Source organism: Pelodiscus sinensis, chromosome 6, assembly GCF_049634645.1.
Source record: "Pelodiscus sinensis isolate JC-2024 chromosome 6, ASM4963464v1, whole genome shotgun sequence".
NCBI lineage: Eukaryota > Metazoa > Chordata > Testudines > Trionychidae > Pelodiscus > Pelodiscus sinensis.
This window is the reverse complement of record NC_134716.1, coordinates 43,347,501-43,362,866: the sequence shown is the minus strand read 5'-3', so window position 1 is coordinate 43,362,866 and position 15,366 is coordinate 43,347,501. Positions and strand designations below refer to the sequence as shown.

Below are 15,366 nucleotides of genomic sequence, written 5' to 3'. Positions count from 1 at the left end.
CGGGTTTTCCATACGCTGCCCATGTCCTTGGGTTTATAATTGAGTTAGGTGTCTACCCAATCCGGTTGCCACGTTATTTAGCTCTATTGCTTTTGTTTTGTTCACTTGTTTGTGTTTCTTCCACCAAACATGGTTCTCCTCCTTACCCTCCCCTTCTCTATTTATATCTCGCAGGCGGTTACACTTAACGCGTTTTCCACTTAGATCTCCCCTGCACTATGTAAAATACTGTACCGTCCCCGCTGTGTGCTTGGTGAATTCTTCTTTAGAAAACTGGCATATATTTTGCAGGGGCATCACCCCATCCCTGCTAACATCTGTGCGGCAGGCAAGACTCCCACGAGCGGAAGCCCCGGGGTAAAGTTTCTGCCGCGTAGGAGAACCCCCCGTTGGTCCCCGATGTGCGAGCTGTACGCATAACTCAATGGGGTCTGTCTCCGCCGGCAGTCCGTGACTATCCCCACGATGTTGTGCAGACTTGAATGGAAAAGTCTCCTTTCCCTCTCGCTATTGGCCGGTAGCAACCAGCCCGGCATGGTATTGGCTAACGTAAAGGGGGAGACCTCCTTTAGGAATGTACTATGGCTTGCCTGGCATGTCTCGGTGCAGCAGCAGCAGCTCAGAACGAGGGGAAGAGCCCGGATTCCCCTTCCCCGCCTTACAGAGCTGCTCCCGCCCCCGACCTGACTGGCTCGTCACAGTTTAGCCTCGTACCTGCTTTTTGCATTCGCTTCCAGCCTCTGAGTACTACGGCTGCACAGCAGCGGCTGCCCATACTCACCGCCCCGGGAGGGGAAGGAACGCCTAGCCATGCGCGCCCGGGGCCCGCCTATCACGTGAAAGATCGGGGCCCGCCTCCCCGCCCCTCCCCCTTTCTTTCAAAGTAGACGGGGTTTTTTTTTTCAATGAACACACACCGTGTGCACCTTAAAGCAACACTCCTCATTTCACAGTCAAACAACAAACTCCCGCTACTTTCACGCCTGAAGTCACTGAAAACAGTCTGTTGTTGAACCAACTATAATTAAATGTAGTCTGTGCAAGGGGAAAGTGCTTTAAGCCTTTCAGGCTCGATCTTGTCCTCTTTACACAGGCAGGGCTCCCACTAACTTCAGTGGGAAGTCTGCGTGAGTAAAGAGTGAAAAGAACAAGCCCTGAATCTGTGCGAGTTCAGAGGGGATGATCCTTTAGTGCATCATAACAATGACTCAATACTACTACGACTATACAAGATTTTTGTCTCTGTCACCAATCTAAGTGACATTAGCTAAAAGTAAAACATCGAGGTTTATTAGTATAAACAATTAACAGACAACCAGATTGTCTTCGGCGAGTTCACCATCGAACCCTATATATTCTGTAGAGTTGGCATCGTACATATAACGTGTATAACTTTAAAAAAAACACCTCAATGAATGGCTGATTTTAAATGAACAGAAACGTGGAAAGCGGGTGCCAAAAATTAAACAATCTAGCGATTCATTTAATGTAAAAAAGCAGTTAGCGGTTGCCAGCTTTACATTTTATTCATTTTACATTAAAATGTATTAAATTGAGTTTCCTAGGATTTCAGTGAAAGAGTGAATACTAAGTTAAAACAAACTGCACGGTTTAAATTCCCTTATTTAAGTGTTAAGCTTCCGTTGTGTTTTTCTTATTGTAAGTGGTTATTTTATAGCAAGGAACTAAGTCTTCTCTTTAGTTAAGAAAGAAAAGAGAAGTCTGGCACTTTCTACCGCAGTATCCACCACCCTGTCATTATCTGTGCAAGCCTGGGAATTCAACTTGGACCTCCCAGTATTTGTTGCAGATTGAGGCCAAGGTGCCTCTAAAAGGATTTTCTTTTTAAGGAACTTCAGAAATCCTGTGGTACTTTTTAAAAAAAAAAGGCAAAATATATTTTTGAATGTTGGTCGCAAGGAAATTCTGTGTGTGTGCCTGTAAAAAAATAGCGTCTCTTAAAAAAATAAAAGCTTTCTTGAAAAGAAAAGAAACAAGAAAGGGGGAAGGCATTCCTTAATGGAAGTATTGCATGCAAAGAAGGCTGGATCTCTTTAAGGCTCCCCCTGAAGCTGGAGATGCACACACAAGGGTTGCCTGCCTGGGTGGTCTCTCTACTTTGGTGAGCTGTTGCTAAGCAGCTAATAATAGTCATGTTTGCTGAGTAATTTCTGCCCTCCTTGAGCCAATCGCATCCCAGAAACCCAAGCCATCTGACAGCCCCAGGGGCGGGATTTCAAGTCTTTTTCTCTCTCCTCTCTCTTTCTCTCTCCCCCCCCCCCCCGTTTCACTCCTCCTCCTCTTTATCCAAATGGAGAGAGTTCTTTTTTTCTTCTTCATCTCATCTATTGAATCAAGGAGCTGCTGCTCGCTGCTGCACACACACAGAGGGAGAGAGAGACACACACACACGTACAGGGAGAGAGAGAGACTGGAGTCCCCAAAGCCCCGGGAGTCAGAGACAGCTCTGCCCTGAGACAGAATGGTACAGCGCGCCGAGACAGACCAACAGCAGCAGCACCACTGAGAGCAAGAAAAGCTCCAGCCCTCCCTTGCTTTGCTTTCACGGAGGAAGACAGAAGGGGAAAGGGGGCAGGGGGGGAAGAGGCTGGTTTCTTTTAGCTGCAAAAGGAGCAGTAGAAAACTAAAGCCGGAGCAACGAAGGGGGGACGGCAAATCACTCACGCTCGCTCCACTCGCAGACGCACTGGATGTGGGAAGCGGTAGCGCCAGAAAGCTCCGGATCATCGCGAAATGTTGCAATGGAAGGCGCAGGGTCTGACTCGCCAGGAGCAGCCAGAGGAGCAGCAGCAAACGCGGTATGAAGAGGTGGTCTGTCACCAGCAGCCTGCGGAAAGAAGCGCCAGCAGCCCAGCCAGCCTCCCGTTCCCCTGGATCGCCCCAAAGCAGCAGCGCGCTGCGGGGAATCACAGAGGACCCAGCCCGTGGGTCGCCAAAACAACAGCAGCAGCAGAGGCAGCAGCCCCGTCCCGGCGGCGGCAACATGGCCTCGGCTGTTAACGTTTCGGAGCCGGAGAGCAGCGGCGGGGCTGGTGGCGGTGGCTGCTGCAGAGACCTCGATCGGCCGGGGAGAAGCTGCAGCAGAAGGCGGAGACTGACCGGAGGGAACAGGCGCGCCGCGGCGCTGGATCTGGAGTATCTGCAGCGGCCAAGCTACTGCGATGCAGCTTTTGCCTTGGAGCAGATTTCAAAGGTGCATGACTCTCTTTCCAGATTTGGGGGGCGGGGGAGGGCTGAGGTGAGGGTATTTTCCAAGGGGTGGAAGGAGGAGATGGAAAGGAAGCAGCCACCAATAAATCGCTGTGAGGAAGGGGAAACAATTCCTGTGACTCCTTTGCCCTCTTTCCCTCCCTTCTTGTACACACTTTCCCCGGTGTGTGGTTGTGCTTTTGAATCCTCTCATTAAACTTACCCGGGGCAGTTTCACGGTGTTTTGTCTCTGGGGAGTTACTCTGTCCTTGTTCTCTCCTCCTCTTGCCTCTTTCTCTGCTTCCTTCGCTTCTCTCCATCCCTCGGTAGTTCCGCTCAACTTCTTTAACGCCAGGCTGCAATGGGAAAAGAGGTTTCAGTGATTTCCTTTTTTTTTTTTTGGCTGAAGTTTTGCTTTGTTACGTTTTCCAGTAAGTGTGGAGTCGCGACTTCCTTAAGAGAGAAATCCCGTAGTAGAAAGTTTGTGATGTTTACCCCCAGCGGCTGGAGGAAAAATGAAAGTTGTAAACAAATTGCCACCTTAAATCTGCCGTGCAAGTCAGATTGAGTTCCCCCGGATCGTTGCGTTTATTGTTAATATTAAAATGCTCCAAGTGCAGGGATTTCTTGGAAACTTGCCTCTGGTGCACGCACGCACACACACAAGTCCCGCTTGTTACTTTGGCGAGGGAAAAATGTTCAAAGTAAACAACATCGAGCCATTGCCTTTCTTCAGAGAGCGTTTTATTCCATGGAGCAGATTTTTAGGCTTTGCAGTAAGGGGGAAAGGGAAAAAAACCCATGTGGCTGCCCTCTTCCGTTCACAAATATTGTCGTAGCTTACAGATGGCTGCTCTACTTCCTAATTCAGATCACACAGCGTCTCCAAACTCTATGGAAATGAATTACTATTAAGCTTATGATCTTACAGCATTGCTAACCACGTGGAACATTCATTTACTACAGAGTTGGTGCTGAGAGCTGGGAATCAGGGACACGGCAACAAATTGTTACACACAGTAGCGTTCCCCCCACCGTCAACCTCCGTTCAGCCCTGTAGAGATATGTAACAAGAACAGGAAAGGGGATTTTTTTTCTTGGCATGCCTGTTGCGATTCATCTGCATTGATTATTTCTCCCCTAGTGTTGTAAATCTTGCTAGCATGAAAGAATTTTTGCAAATTGAATTGATAGCGGTGACTTCATTACAAGAAGGCGGTGATCCGTTGTTCAGATCAGTTGTCTCTCTCAGTTTTACGGATCTCAAGCAGTGATGTAATCGCAGAACTGTGCACTGATTTATGAATAGAATTACCAGCAAATACACATTTTAATTCATCCGACTGCTCAGCAGGGTCATGGCAACAGTCTGTCGTATTATTATTCCCAATGAAATAGACACTCTGCTATGAGGCTATTTGCTTGTATGCATTGATAAACACTTGGGTTCTGCTTGCCCTCCGGCCCCTAAAAGGTGCATATGCATGCTGGATATGCATTTGGATGTGCGGGGATGTTTCCAGCCGTTTAACTGCTAACCTTTTCTTGCCTTGCAGGGGAAGGCTACTGGGAGAAAAGCACCGTTGTGGCTAAGAGCGAAGTTTCAGAGACTATTATTTAAACTGGGCTGTTACATTCAAAAAAACTGCGGAAAGTTTTTGGTTGTTGGCCTCTTGATATTTGGGGCTTTCGCTGTAGGATTAAGGGCAGCTAATCTCGAAACCAACGTGGAGGAGCTCTGGGTGGAAGGTAAGACTTTCCCTGCTTGTGGCTTCGCTTCCCTTGACCCCTCCTGTCCTCCATCCCACCCCACTTCTTTCATTTCCAGAGACTGCCTGGTGCAAGTCTATGCACCTACACTCCCCCGCCCCCCCCAAGCCCCTGCAGCGAGGGGAAATTGTGGCTTTGCCTAGTGAGTGGCGTGGAAGCCCCTGGCGAAGAGTGCGCGGGTCGTGTTTGGCTAGATGGCTTTGGACAGGAGGCTGGTTAAGGAGGGTGCGTGGGAGGACAAGGCGCTGGGATGTACCGCCTCTGCGTCTGTCTGTCCGTCCGCAGGGAAGGGGGAGAGCCATGTTGGGGGTGGGGGGGGTGTTTGTTTGTGGCCGTGTCCCCTCCCCCCCAGCTGTAACAGCATGAAAGGAAAGTCTGTGCAGAGAGCAGCCCTCCCCTCCGCCATTTTGGGAGTGCGTGCGCCCTCCCCGGCCGCAGAGGGACGCGAGCGGCGCAGCGCGGCGGGGCTGTGTGTGTGTGTGTGTGTGGTCCTGTTTTTTTGGACAGCTTTCAACTGCGGGGAAAAAACATTTGTCTCAAGGTAAAAAAAAAAAAAGGCCGCGAAGCCCAGACTGGAACGCATGCTGGATTGTTTGCAAAGCAGATGAATGTCTCCGAGCGGGTGGGGGCCCCGCTCTGCTGTGGAGAAGGGTCGGGTTTTTTTTAGATTAAAACCAGGTTGTTGGTTGTTTTGGTTTGGTTTTTTTTTTTTAAATGCAAGAGACTAAGCAAATTCAGCCAAGCGGGGCTTGTGCACCGGGCGCTAAACTGCATCGCACTAGCGTGGAATCAGCAGGGTAGAAATGCTGCCTTAGGTGAACTTGCTAAAGGTTAAGCCATTTTGCACGCTTTAGTGCATTTTTTTTAAATGTAGGCTATAAAAAGGGACCCATCCTGCTGCCAAAGCTCCCATTGCAGTCATCTGTTAGGGTAGATGGGTTTTACCACCCTGGCACGCCACTGATGCCTAGGGCAATACTCTGGATTTACACCACTATCAGTGAGGGAGAAAAAGCTCGTTTATTCTCTTTTATAGAATAGTATTAGGTTAGGTTTCAATTCTACCTTCAGTTAGGTTGGTGTAAATCCTAACTAACCCGTTGACCACAATAATTACTCTGGATTTCAGTCAAAGCATCTTTCAGCAGGATCTGGCTCATAAAAATAATATGGAGCAGTGCATAAAGTAACTACTACCGACTGGCCCTGTGTGTGGAGAACGCAGTAGTGAGAGAAAGACCAGGGATCAACAGACCGTGGGTGTAGCCTGTCTTGCTTTATGGATGGAGCATGGCAATTCTGGTCCCAGTGACTCCAGTGGAAAAACCATTTTTCAACTTTTGAGTTTGTTTTTAAGATAAGAACTTGCTGATAACTGAACAGTCTTTGTACAGTAGAAGAGTAATTCTAATTGCAGTGGGACCATCCTGCAACTGCTCTTCAGACATGCTGAGTAGGAACACAGAAGGATTCTGTCCAAAATCAGAGATGTGCATTAGGAAGTTGTGGTAGGAATGTTGTCTTTTATGTGCAGTTTACTCTAATGACCACTTCCATGAATAGGATTTGAATAACTTTTCAACATTGTTTCATGTCTTAACTCTTTGCAAGATTCTCTTGTGGCATTTTAAATTAAGTGTTTTACAATCTTCTCTCCTCTCCTTTGCTTCTGCCTCCTGATGTGAACTTAACCCAAAACTTCATTGGTAATGTTGGTTTGCAGTATTATGCTATGATTTAGTATCTTAACCATGGTATAAACTAATAGTCAGCTATCTAGAACAGTGGTCTCGTCTCATCTCATGCCACCTGTTTTTCCTGTCAGCTTAATACCAAGCAACTCCCTGTTTACTGTACTGGCAGTTCCTGTGTGACCAACAATGGAAATGTGGTTTTCTAGAAATATGTGATTTATAACATAACCATGTGGTTTAGTCACTATTTTGATCTCTTTCCACGTCTTTGGTGTTCATGGAAAAAAATATTTTCCCGAGTGCAAAAACTTAGTAGTCTTCAGAATTTGGATAACCAATATTAATTCATAATACAGTTGGCTGTATGGAGTTGACCTAATTTCACATTGATTGAGTTTACTTTTCATGTCAGTAAAATATTATTAAAACTCTGACTTTGGAAACTGCTGCGCTCTTAGATTACAGAAAAGGTTAGTTAATTAAGATGAAAGAGCATATTCTTTAATTTAAATTAAATTAACTCCCAGTCTGCCACTATAAGGCCATCAATAGAAAAGTCTGACTAAATTGTGTCTTCAGTTGAGACTGTATAAATGTTCTGTTCACAAACATGGATGTTATACAAATAAACCAAATGAATAGTAGTTGCATATTTCTGTGGTTAAAAGTATAAACAGAAGAGAGTGCAGAGTGGGGAGAAGCACGAGGAGAGGTAGTCTGGAAAATGATGTTCCTTCTGCACATAAATGCTGGAAAGTGATGTCATACCAGTTTTGCTGTGTGTGTGTATGCATGCACAATCCAGTTTTAACCTACTGTATTATTATTTATAGTGGGCTAGGTACTATACTAAAATAAGCAACGGGGCAATGTGTTGAGCCTAAGAGCTTAAAAAACTCTTTACATCACGTTTTAAACGGATGTGTTCATTAATCTAAATATTTTATTCTGCTTTTTACACTTTGTTTAATAAGATTATTTAAATATACAGAGCAATATGGGTTGAATACAGCAAATTATGCAAAATGTGTTTCCATTGCAGTTGCAATAAAAGGGTTTATTTTGTTCAAACTTTTAAAAATGATCATCTCTCAAGGAATTGTCAGTATTTACATAAAAAATCAACTTCTTGTATGTAAATGAATACTAAGAACATGGAAGGTACTGCAACATAGAAACTTGGTAGGAATGAACTATGAATCTAAAAAATTCTAAATCAGAATTATTTAGAAGTACAGGTTGAACTTTTCTAGTCTGGCACCCTTGGGATCTGACCAACTCTGAACCAGAGAATTTTCCAGACCATGGGTGGTCAATATTGTCTTGTAGTATTACAAACACTTTCCCTGCTTACTGGGCTGTTAGAGGATATTTAGGGGTACATTAGAGCTAAATAACAGCACTGAACACTGAGATCCAGGACTGGTGGCGGTAAACAAACTTTATGGGACCACAGGAAACTTGGCCACACCCATGATAAGTGAACATCCAGCAAACTGAAATCATGCCAGACAACAGCTGCTGCCAGACCAGAGAGTTCTGGACTAGAGAGGTTCAATTTGTAGTGAGAATGAAGTTTGAATTAGTTCTAATATCATCCAGAGTCCAAAATAAATTACTAGAAGTGAATATTTAAAGCTATTACAATATTACATGGAAATATTTATGTAAGAGCTGCAAAAACCCACCTGGTGGAAAAGTTCAAGGAAGGATGGAAGAGAAGAAGTTCTTTAAGTTTTTTATTCTTGCAGCTTTCTCTTACTAGACTTCCTACTTCACCGTTTGTTCGAACATACTTGGTTTTTGGTGTGCATACTGGTACCAAAGTGTCTTTCCCCTGAATCGCTAATTGGCAACAATAGGTCTTAGAGGAATATTTTTAATCCATCTCCCTTGCTTGTGCTGTCCAGAATATTTTAATAGTTCCTGCATGTCCTACAGTCTCACTGCCCTCAATTTGACCCCCAAATTCCCTTCTCCATCAGTCCAACATTTCAGGTTCTTCCATGACTGAGGAGTGACTGGGTCTTTCCCTTGTTTCCCTCATCAGAAAGATTGACAGTTTCAGATATATTATAATTAATTCTTGTTATAGAGACCTCAGAAAGATCAGTTTTAGCCTGTTTAGCAAACAAAAGCCACTGCATGAGATCTTGAAGAAACAGTTCCTTTGCAGGTGGTTCTGTGTGATCATGGACCTATTGTCTGTGGCTGTGTGTGCTGGAAATGTGGTGATTTTTCGCTCCTTACACAATACCCACAAGTGCAGAAAGGATTTTACATCCATTTCCTCTGTGGTTGAATCTTGTTGGTTATAAATAGGGTCTTAGATTCCACTGCAATTTATTGTGATATACCTCTAGTAACTATGCACTATATGGTCATAAACAGCAAGGTAGCTACATATGACTATGATTGGTCATCCTCGGTGAGGAGATAGGTAGGAGAGGTGTGGCCTTTATATCTCATAGCTAATGTGTGACTCTGCTCCCCAAATAAAGGTTCTGATGCACGATAACCTGTAGTTTGGCTATTGGTGAGAGCTGCTGCAGATCACAAAGGGGAGAGCAGCTTTGTCTCATTTTTCCTGCCACCTATTTCTACTGTCCTCACACTGCTTTCTTATCTTTCTTCCTTCTGCTTGTCACTTGCCCCCTTTTTTATACCCTCTCCAATGAGGAGATTAAGAAAAAGGCATCACAATTCACTGCTAAGACTACATGCCAGAGATCCTGCCATTCGAGAAAGGAGGGATAGTTCTTGCTGTCACATGGCAAGTGGTTATTTTCAGGAACAGGCCTTCCACAGGCTGACTGTATAAGCTAGGCAGAACTCCCTTTTCCCATGCAGGTTGAAAGCAAGGGGGGAGGAATGTCTCAACAGCCATGTGGAAAGCTCATCTTCAGTACCTGGATCAAATAAAGCACATGCTAACTTCAACTGAATCAATGTGCAGGATAGATGAAGCTTGTAAGTTCCCAGCAGCAGTGTTAAATAAAACATATTAATCAAGATAAGTTATCCGTAAGTCCTAGAATGAGTTACCTCACTCTTTGATACTGTAAAGTAGTATGAAATTAATGTACCTATCCAGTTCAGGAGTTGGGAAGGGGTAATGGGAGGAAACAAAGTGAACAAAGCAGGCTAGCTTCCTTAAATAGGCATGGTTCCTTAAATGCTGCATAGGACAGTTAACTTTAAACTATGCTTTCTGGAGGGACAAAAGGAAGGCGATAATGTAATAGACCTCCACAAATCTGGTGCTGTTAAAGAACACAAATCTGCTACTGCTAAAGAACACATTCTTCTCAGTGGGCCAAATCAATGTATGTTGCTTGAATAAGGTTCAGCAGGAATTGGCCTAGTCAGAACTCCCTTTTTGCAACTTGTATATTTTTCCTTCAAGTTTCTCCAGAACACCAAAGCATCATCCAGCGTGCAGTTGAATAGTGCTGGGACCTCCCTTCATGGTCTTAGCTGTGCCTACTTTTGCAATACTGCATTGGCAAATGGTAGGTAAATGGCAGAGCAAAACTTACTTAATTGCTTAAACCCCATTGCCATGCTCTGACCCAAGGAATCTTTTCCAGGCACAATTTATGACCATTTGAACCCTTCCACACAGCAGAAGGAAGAAGGAGGGTTTAGCTAGAAGGGAGCACAAAAGACTCTTTTGGTAGTTCACTTTTATTTATTTGATAAATAACTAGCTATTGATTATAATTAAAACTTGTAACAAATATTTGAATTTAATTTAATTGGTTTGAGAAACAACAATGGTCCTGTAGCACCTCGGAGACTAACAAAAATATATAAATAGTTTCATGAGCTTTCATGGGCACAGCCTGCTCCTTCAGATGACAAAGTTGTGGGTTGTGCCCACGAAAGCTCATGATTCTATTCATATATTTTTGTTATTCTAAGGGTGCTACAGGACCATTGTTGATTTTAAGTTTTTTTGGAGGGTATATCTACACAGCAACAGTATTTCAAAATAACTAGCGCTATTTCGAAATAACGTAGTCCATGTCTACACAGCAGGCAGTTATTTAGAAATAATGTCAAAATACTGTCAAGCTGGAGGACTTCTTTTTCCTACTCCTGTGACCCTCATTGCAGGAGGAGTAATGGAAGTTGGCAGAAGAGTGCTGTATTTCAAAAGAAGTGCTGGGTAGGCACTCCCAATTTAGAAATAAGCTATTTCGAAATAAGGTGTGCAGTTGATGTAGCACAATTTGCATAGCTTATTTTTAATTAAGCCCTGCTGTTTTGAATGAAGCAACCTGAAGTTGCAGACTAACATGGCTACCCCTCTGAGACCTTTAATTGATTTGGTAGCAGAGATTCACCAGTCTAATAGAGTGGTAAGACTTGGATGTCAGGAAAGGAAGTAATTCAGCATAGATGCTTACTTATTTGTTATCTTCTATTATCTAGCATTGGGATGAGTCCTGCAGCATGCATAGTGTGCAGTGAGAAGTCTTTTGCTTATCAGAATAATCTTCATGTCTCCTGCTTTGTTTGGATAAATGAGGTTTTACTGTTATGTCTAGCAAAAGTAGTAGTAGTAAAAGTATCATGTACTAGACCAGAGAATGGTAATACTAGGAATATAGTCAACATACAATTATTGGTCTGTTACATTAATGGACACAGAATTTTCTTGGTTTAAAAGTTAGCTGTCAGTCATATTGAAAATTTATTCAGTTTCTAGTTTGAAGGTTAAGAGCAATTTTTAATATGTGATATCAATTTAAGTGCTAAAATGAAGGGTGACTAACTTCTGTGGTTTTATTTGAACCAAGTGTTGTAAAATATTAAGCTGTTAAGTGAAAATGGGTAAAAAGGTTTTGGTTATTGAAAATATGCCTGTAGTCTCTTCTTAAAGCTCATATGTTAAATAAGAGATCATTGGTGGTATCAGACTCAGTCCAGTTCTTGGTGGACAGGTGTCCATGTTATTAAAACCACTGGCCCAGCTGGATCCATGTTATACTTTTTAGCAGAGCATCAATGAGTAGATGAACATGAAGACTGAAGTACAATACACTCTTTCTCTAGGTATGGTAATTTGAGGCCAGGATTGATGCACAGTTGTGAGATGGGGGAAGCTTGTACTTCAAAAAATAATCTGGAAGATTAATTTTAAATTAATTGTTTATGGGACTATTATAAATAGTGGTCACATTTGGTATTTTCATCATTTCTAAGATAAGGGTGAAATCCTGTTCCAATTGAAGTTGATGGCAAAATTTTCACTGCATCCAGGATTTCACCCAAGTGCAATGAGGGACTTCAGTGCACCAAGATTTTATCAAAGATCTATACAAAATTTTACCATACAGATACACACTGCATTGCCACTGCTTGTTCTGTAACTCTTAAGTGGATCCCAAAAGATCTGTTTCCAGAGCAATCAGATTTGTACCCTTTCTGAGTTCTAAATACATTGAAACATTAGTATGGTTTTGGTTAGTTTATTTAAAATAGAAGTTCTTTCTATTGGTTTGAAGTCAGTGAAAATTTGCTTCATTATTATTTCCAGATACTTCACACTCCAATTAATCTCTGGAGCAGATTGTCCCCAGTGGATCTAGGCAGGGAAAGGGTCTCCCCTGTTTCCTCTTGGAACGTAGCCTGCACTGCTTCATTTATCTCCTCTATCCTCCTGTTCTCCAAGTGAATTCCTGTACCCTGTGGTGTTCTAGTGATGGTGAAAGGATGGGAGGGGATTTTCTGCAGCACTGTTCCTTATAGAGCCCAGGGATTTCAATGTAGAAACCCAGGTGTAAAGTAATATAGATCAAAGTTGTGTGCTTTCCTCTGGGTCCCCTTTGTAACTGCTGCTTAACAGAAACCTAGCTCTTGGACTTACAACTCTTGCTGGTGTTGCAGTGCCAGTCAGGAGGGTGTGAAAGAAGCAGAAGCTATACCTGTTAGATGGCTTCTGTCTCTTTGCAGACAGCTTTTTCCTTCCCTAGAGATCTTTGGGAGTTGGGAAACAAGGAATTTTAGAGTCCTCTCCCTTTCCCAAGTCCCTTTCAGCAAAAAGGGTGATTCAAAGAAAACTCTACAGCTCCTTGTGTGGTTTCCCTTCCCCCATGTTCTGCTTCATCCATTTCAATGAGTTTTTCAATGGCAGGAGATAATCCAGTCTCTATTCTGAAACAATGTCTGTGGTGGCATCCCAGAATGTAGTAATACTGCACTATGTGTGCATGTAACATTTTTGACCCTTCAACAGGTTTAAAAGCAAGCATATGCAACTGGATGTTTCAGTTATACATAACTTGTTAGGAGGCTCCAAAATATGACAGCTTCCAGATGTATGAACTGACTGATCCGTTTGTTTAGATTATGCTCCACAGCTGATGCCTAGATTAGTGCTGGCTGGATGAAGCTATGGGAGATTTGTCTGGTTTCCACAACGCCATGTTTATATTTCATTTGGATTTCTCCTTCAAAGCTGACCTTGCTGTGACCCACTGGAGCTGCGTCCACTAGGATACTAGCTTTAACTTGTCTGCAACAGCTTTCAATTTAGTATCTATTGGGGTACATTCTCAACTTGACACTCCTGAGTTTATGTGCATGACTCCTGTTAACACAACTGTGAGTTATGCATTCAAATTACTACTTACCCAAATTAGATGATGCCCATCAGAGTGTCCTCTTCCTGGTGGGAAGACTTTGAGAAAATATGGTTTGTTACAAGGTCTATTTCAAAATCAACATTTTAATACAATTGCTTGTTAGATTTCTCTTCACATAAATTCAGCAGAATTTGTCTTCTTCACCTTGTACAATATGTCACCTCTAAAGGTAATATAGAAATATAAGTTAAAAATAAGCTTTATCTTTTTGAATTTGGAGAATAGAAGTTGAGTAGCCTAGTTTCACCTATTAATCTTTTATTTTAAATGGATAATTCCATGTGTCCGCTCTATCTCTGCATAACTATGATGGTACATATTACATTTTCTTAATCTTCCTTATTCATCTCAAATATCTCATAGATTTTCCTCTCTCCCTCCCCCACAAACTTTTTCTTCACAGGAAGTCTCTTCCCCACATGTGTTTGTTAGTAACTCTATCTAGAAAAGTTGAAGAAACAGTAAAACTCCTTAATCATAATCTGACAGCTCTATATTAAGGAGCTTACTCTCCCTCAAAGTTTGGGAAGATTTAGATGTACAACTTCCAGTATTGTTAACAGAGGCTACATGAGTAAATTGTCGCTGCCTGGATGAGGAAAAAGTATACATTAGATGATACTCTGATAGCAGAACATTCAGAATTATTAAAAATGCATTGTCCATATTGAAAATGCATAGTGCACTAAAATAGCTGCTTTTTCTCTGCTTAGCTTCTGACTCATGAAGTGTAGGGAATTAGTGTTTTTCCCTCCAACTGTATGTAGTACAGTATATGATATTTTTTATTGAGTGCAATGTTAAGCAAGAAACCTAGCTAGAATAGGCTATATTTATCTTTGGTGTAAATGTAAGATGAAGTATACATTTGTCCCATTGTGTGTTGGGTTTGTTTGTTTTTAAGTAATAAGAGTTACACTGACAAGAAGTAGATTTAAATAAAGCATCAAGGGAAAGATATTTTTTCTTGTGGTGTTTGGCTTTGTGGGTGGTTGTGTTTAGATAATCTTTATTTTAATAGGAAATTTTAGGTAAAGTTCATGTTTATTTTCTGGCAATGTAGATATTTTTCAAATATCATCTTGATTGCTATGTCCACCCTAAATTTTGCCAAAGGAAGTAGCATGTGGAGGTAAAACTCTCATCTCTCTCACACACATGCATGCACATACACTCTTTGATGGGAGGCCTTTAATTTTGTTAGTTTGATATTTGGGGAAAATGTCATTTTTTCAGGTATCAAGTAAAATATATTAGTGGTGAAGAAACAAGGAGAACCATAAGATGACTCATTCTGAGGGGATGTTGTTCTGGAGATTCATACTAGAGCTCATTCCAGTCTTAAATATACAAGTCATCCCTGTGTATTTATAACATCAGTATAATGTCCCTGTGCAGGTTTACACAAGCAGACACAAATATTTTAAGGTACAAGTGAGGTGGTGCACACCCAAGTACCTGAGATTGGAATTGAGCCTTGGAACTGATGTTCTTCAACTATTAATATTAAGATAAAGTAAAATAAACAGTCTTCTTTTGTTTACCGAGCAGATATGTTTGTGCTTTTCCATCAATAACTAGAAGCTAAGTGAAACAAACTAGAAACGAACACTGTTAACTTGTCTGAGTTTCCCCCCTTAAATCATTGCTTAAGGGCTTCTGGCCCCTAGCTCAGGAATCCTGCCCAAAAATGCCAGATGTATTACACAGTCAAGTATTGCAATGTAAACAGTGTTCCGTGCCATGAGAGCAGGGTGGTCCATCTCTTATTGAAAAAAAAAAGGGGGGGGGGAAATCCCTCTGCTCTGAAATGAGCACAGTAGTTGTAGTGTTATTTGTGTTTTTGGCTGCATAGGCAGGTTTTTGGAGCTACAAGAGCACAGATAAATTAATACTTCTGACTGGCAGAGAATAGCAACTGAAACTGAGATGCTGATAGCAAGATGTGGCTTGGACAGGGCTGCTTAATTTAGTCAAACAAGTTTGTAATATGTACAAAATTAAACAAAATTAAAGGGGACCATTGTTGGCACTCAAAA

At 42.3% G+C, this 15,366-nt stretch overlaps 1 protein-coding gene across 4 annotated transcripts in view; it reads left to right on the top strand.

Annotated features, from left to right (window-relative positions):
• The window catches only part of PTCH1 (patched 1), a 90,353-nt gene that overhangs the window by 4,824 nt on the left and 70,163 nt on the right, over window positions 1–15,366 (top strand). For 2 of the 4 annotated variants that reach the window (XM_075931822.1, XM_075931821.1), the window contains exons 1-2: window positions 2,822–3,214; window positions 4,767–4,959. In XM_075931822.1, the coding sequence (XP_075787937.1) occupies window positions 2,822–3,214; window positions 4,767–4,959 (586 nt within the window). Of the gene's footprint in view, window positions 1–2,821; window positions 3,215–4,766; window positions 4,960–5,300; window positions 5,522–15,366 lie in introns of those variants that run through there. The other 2 variants (XM_075931823.1, XM_075931824.1) reach the window with 2 other exon arrangements.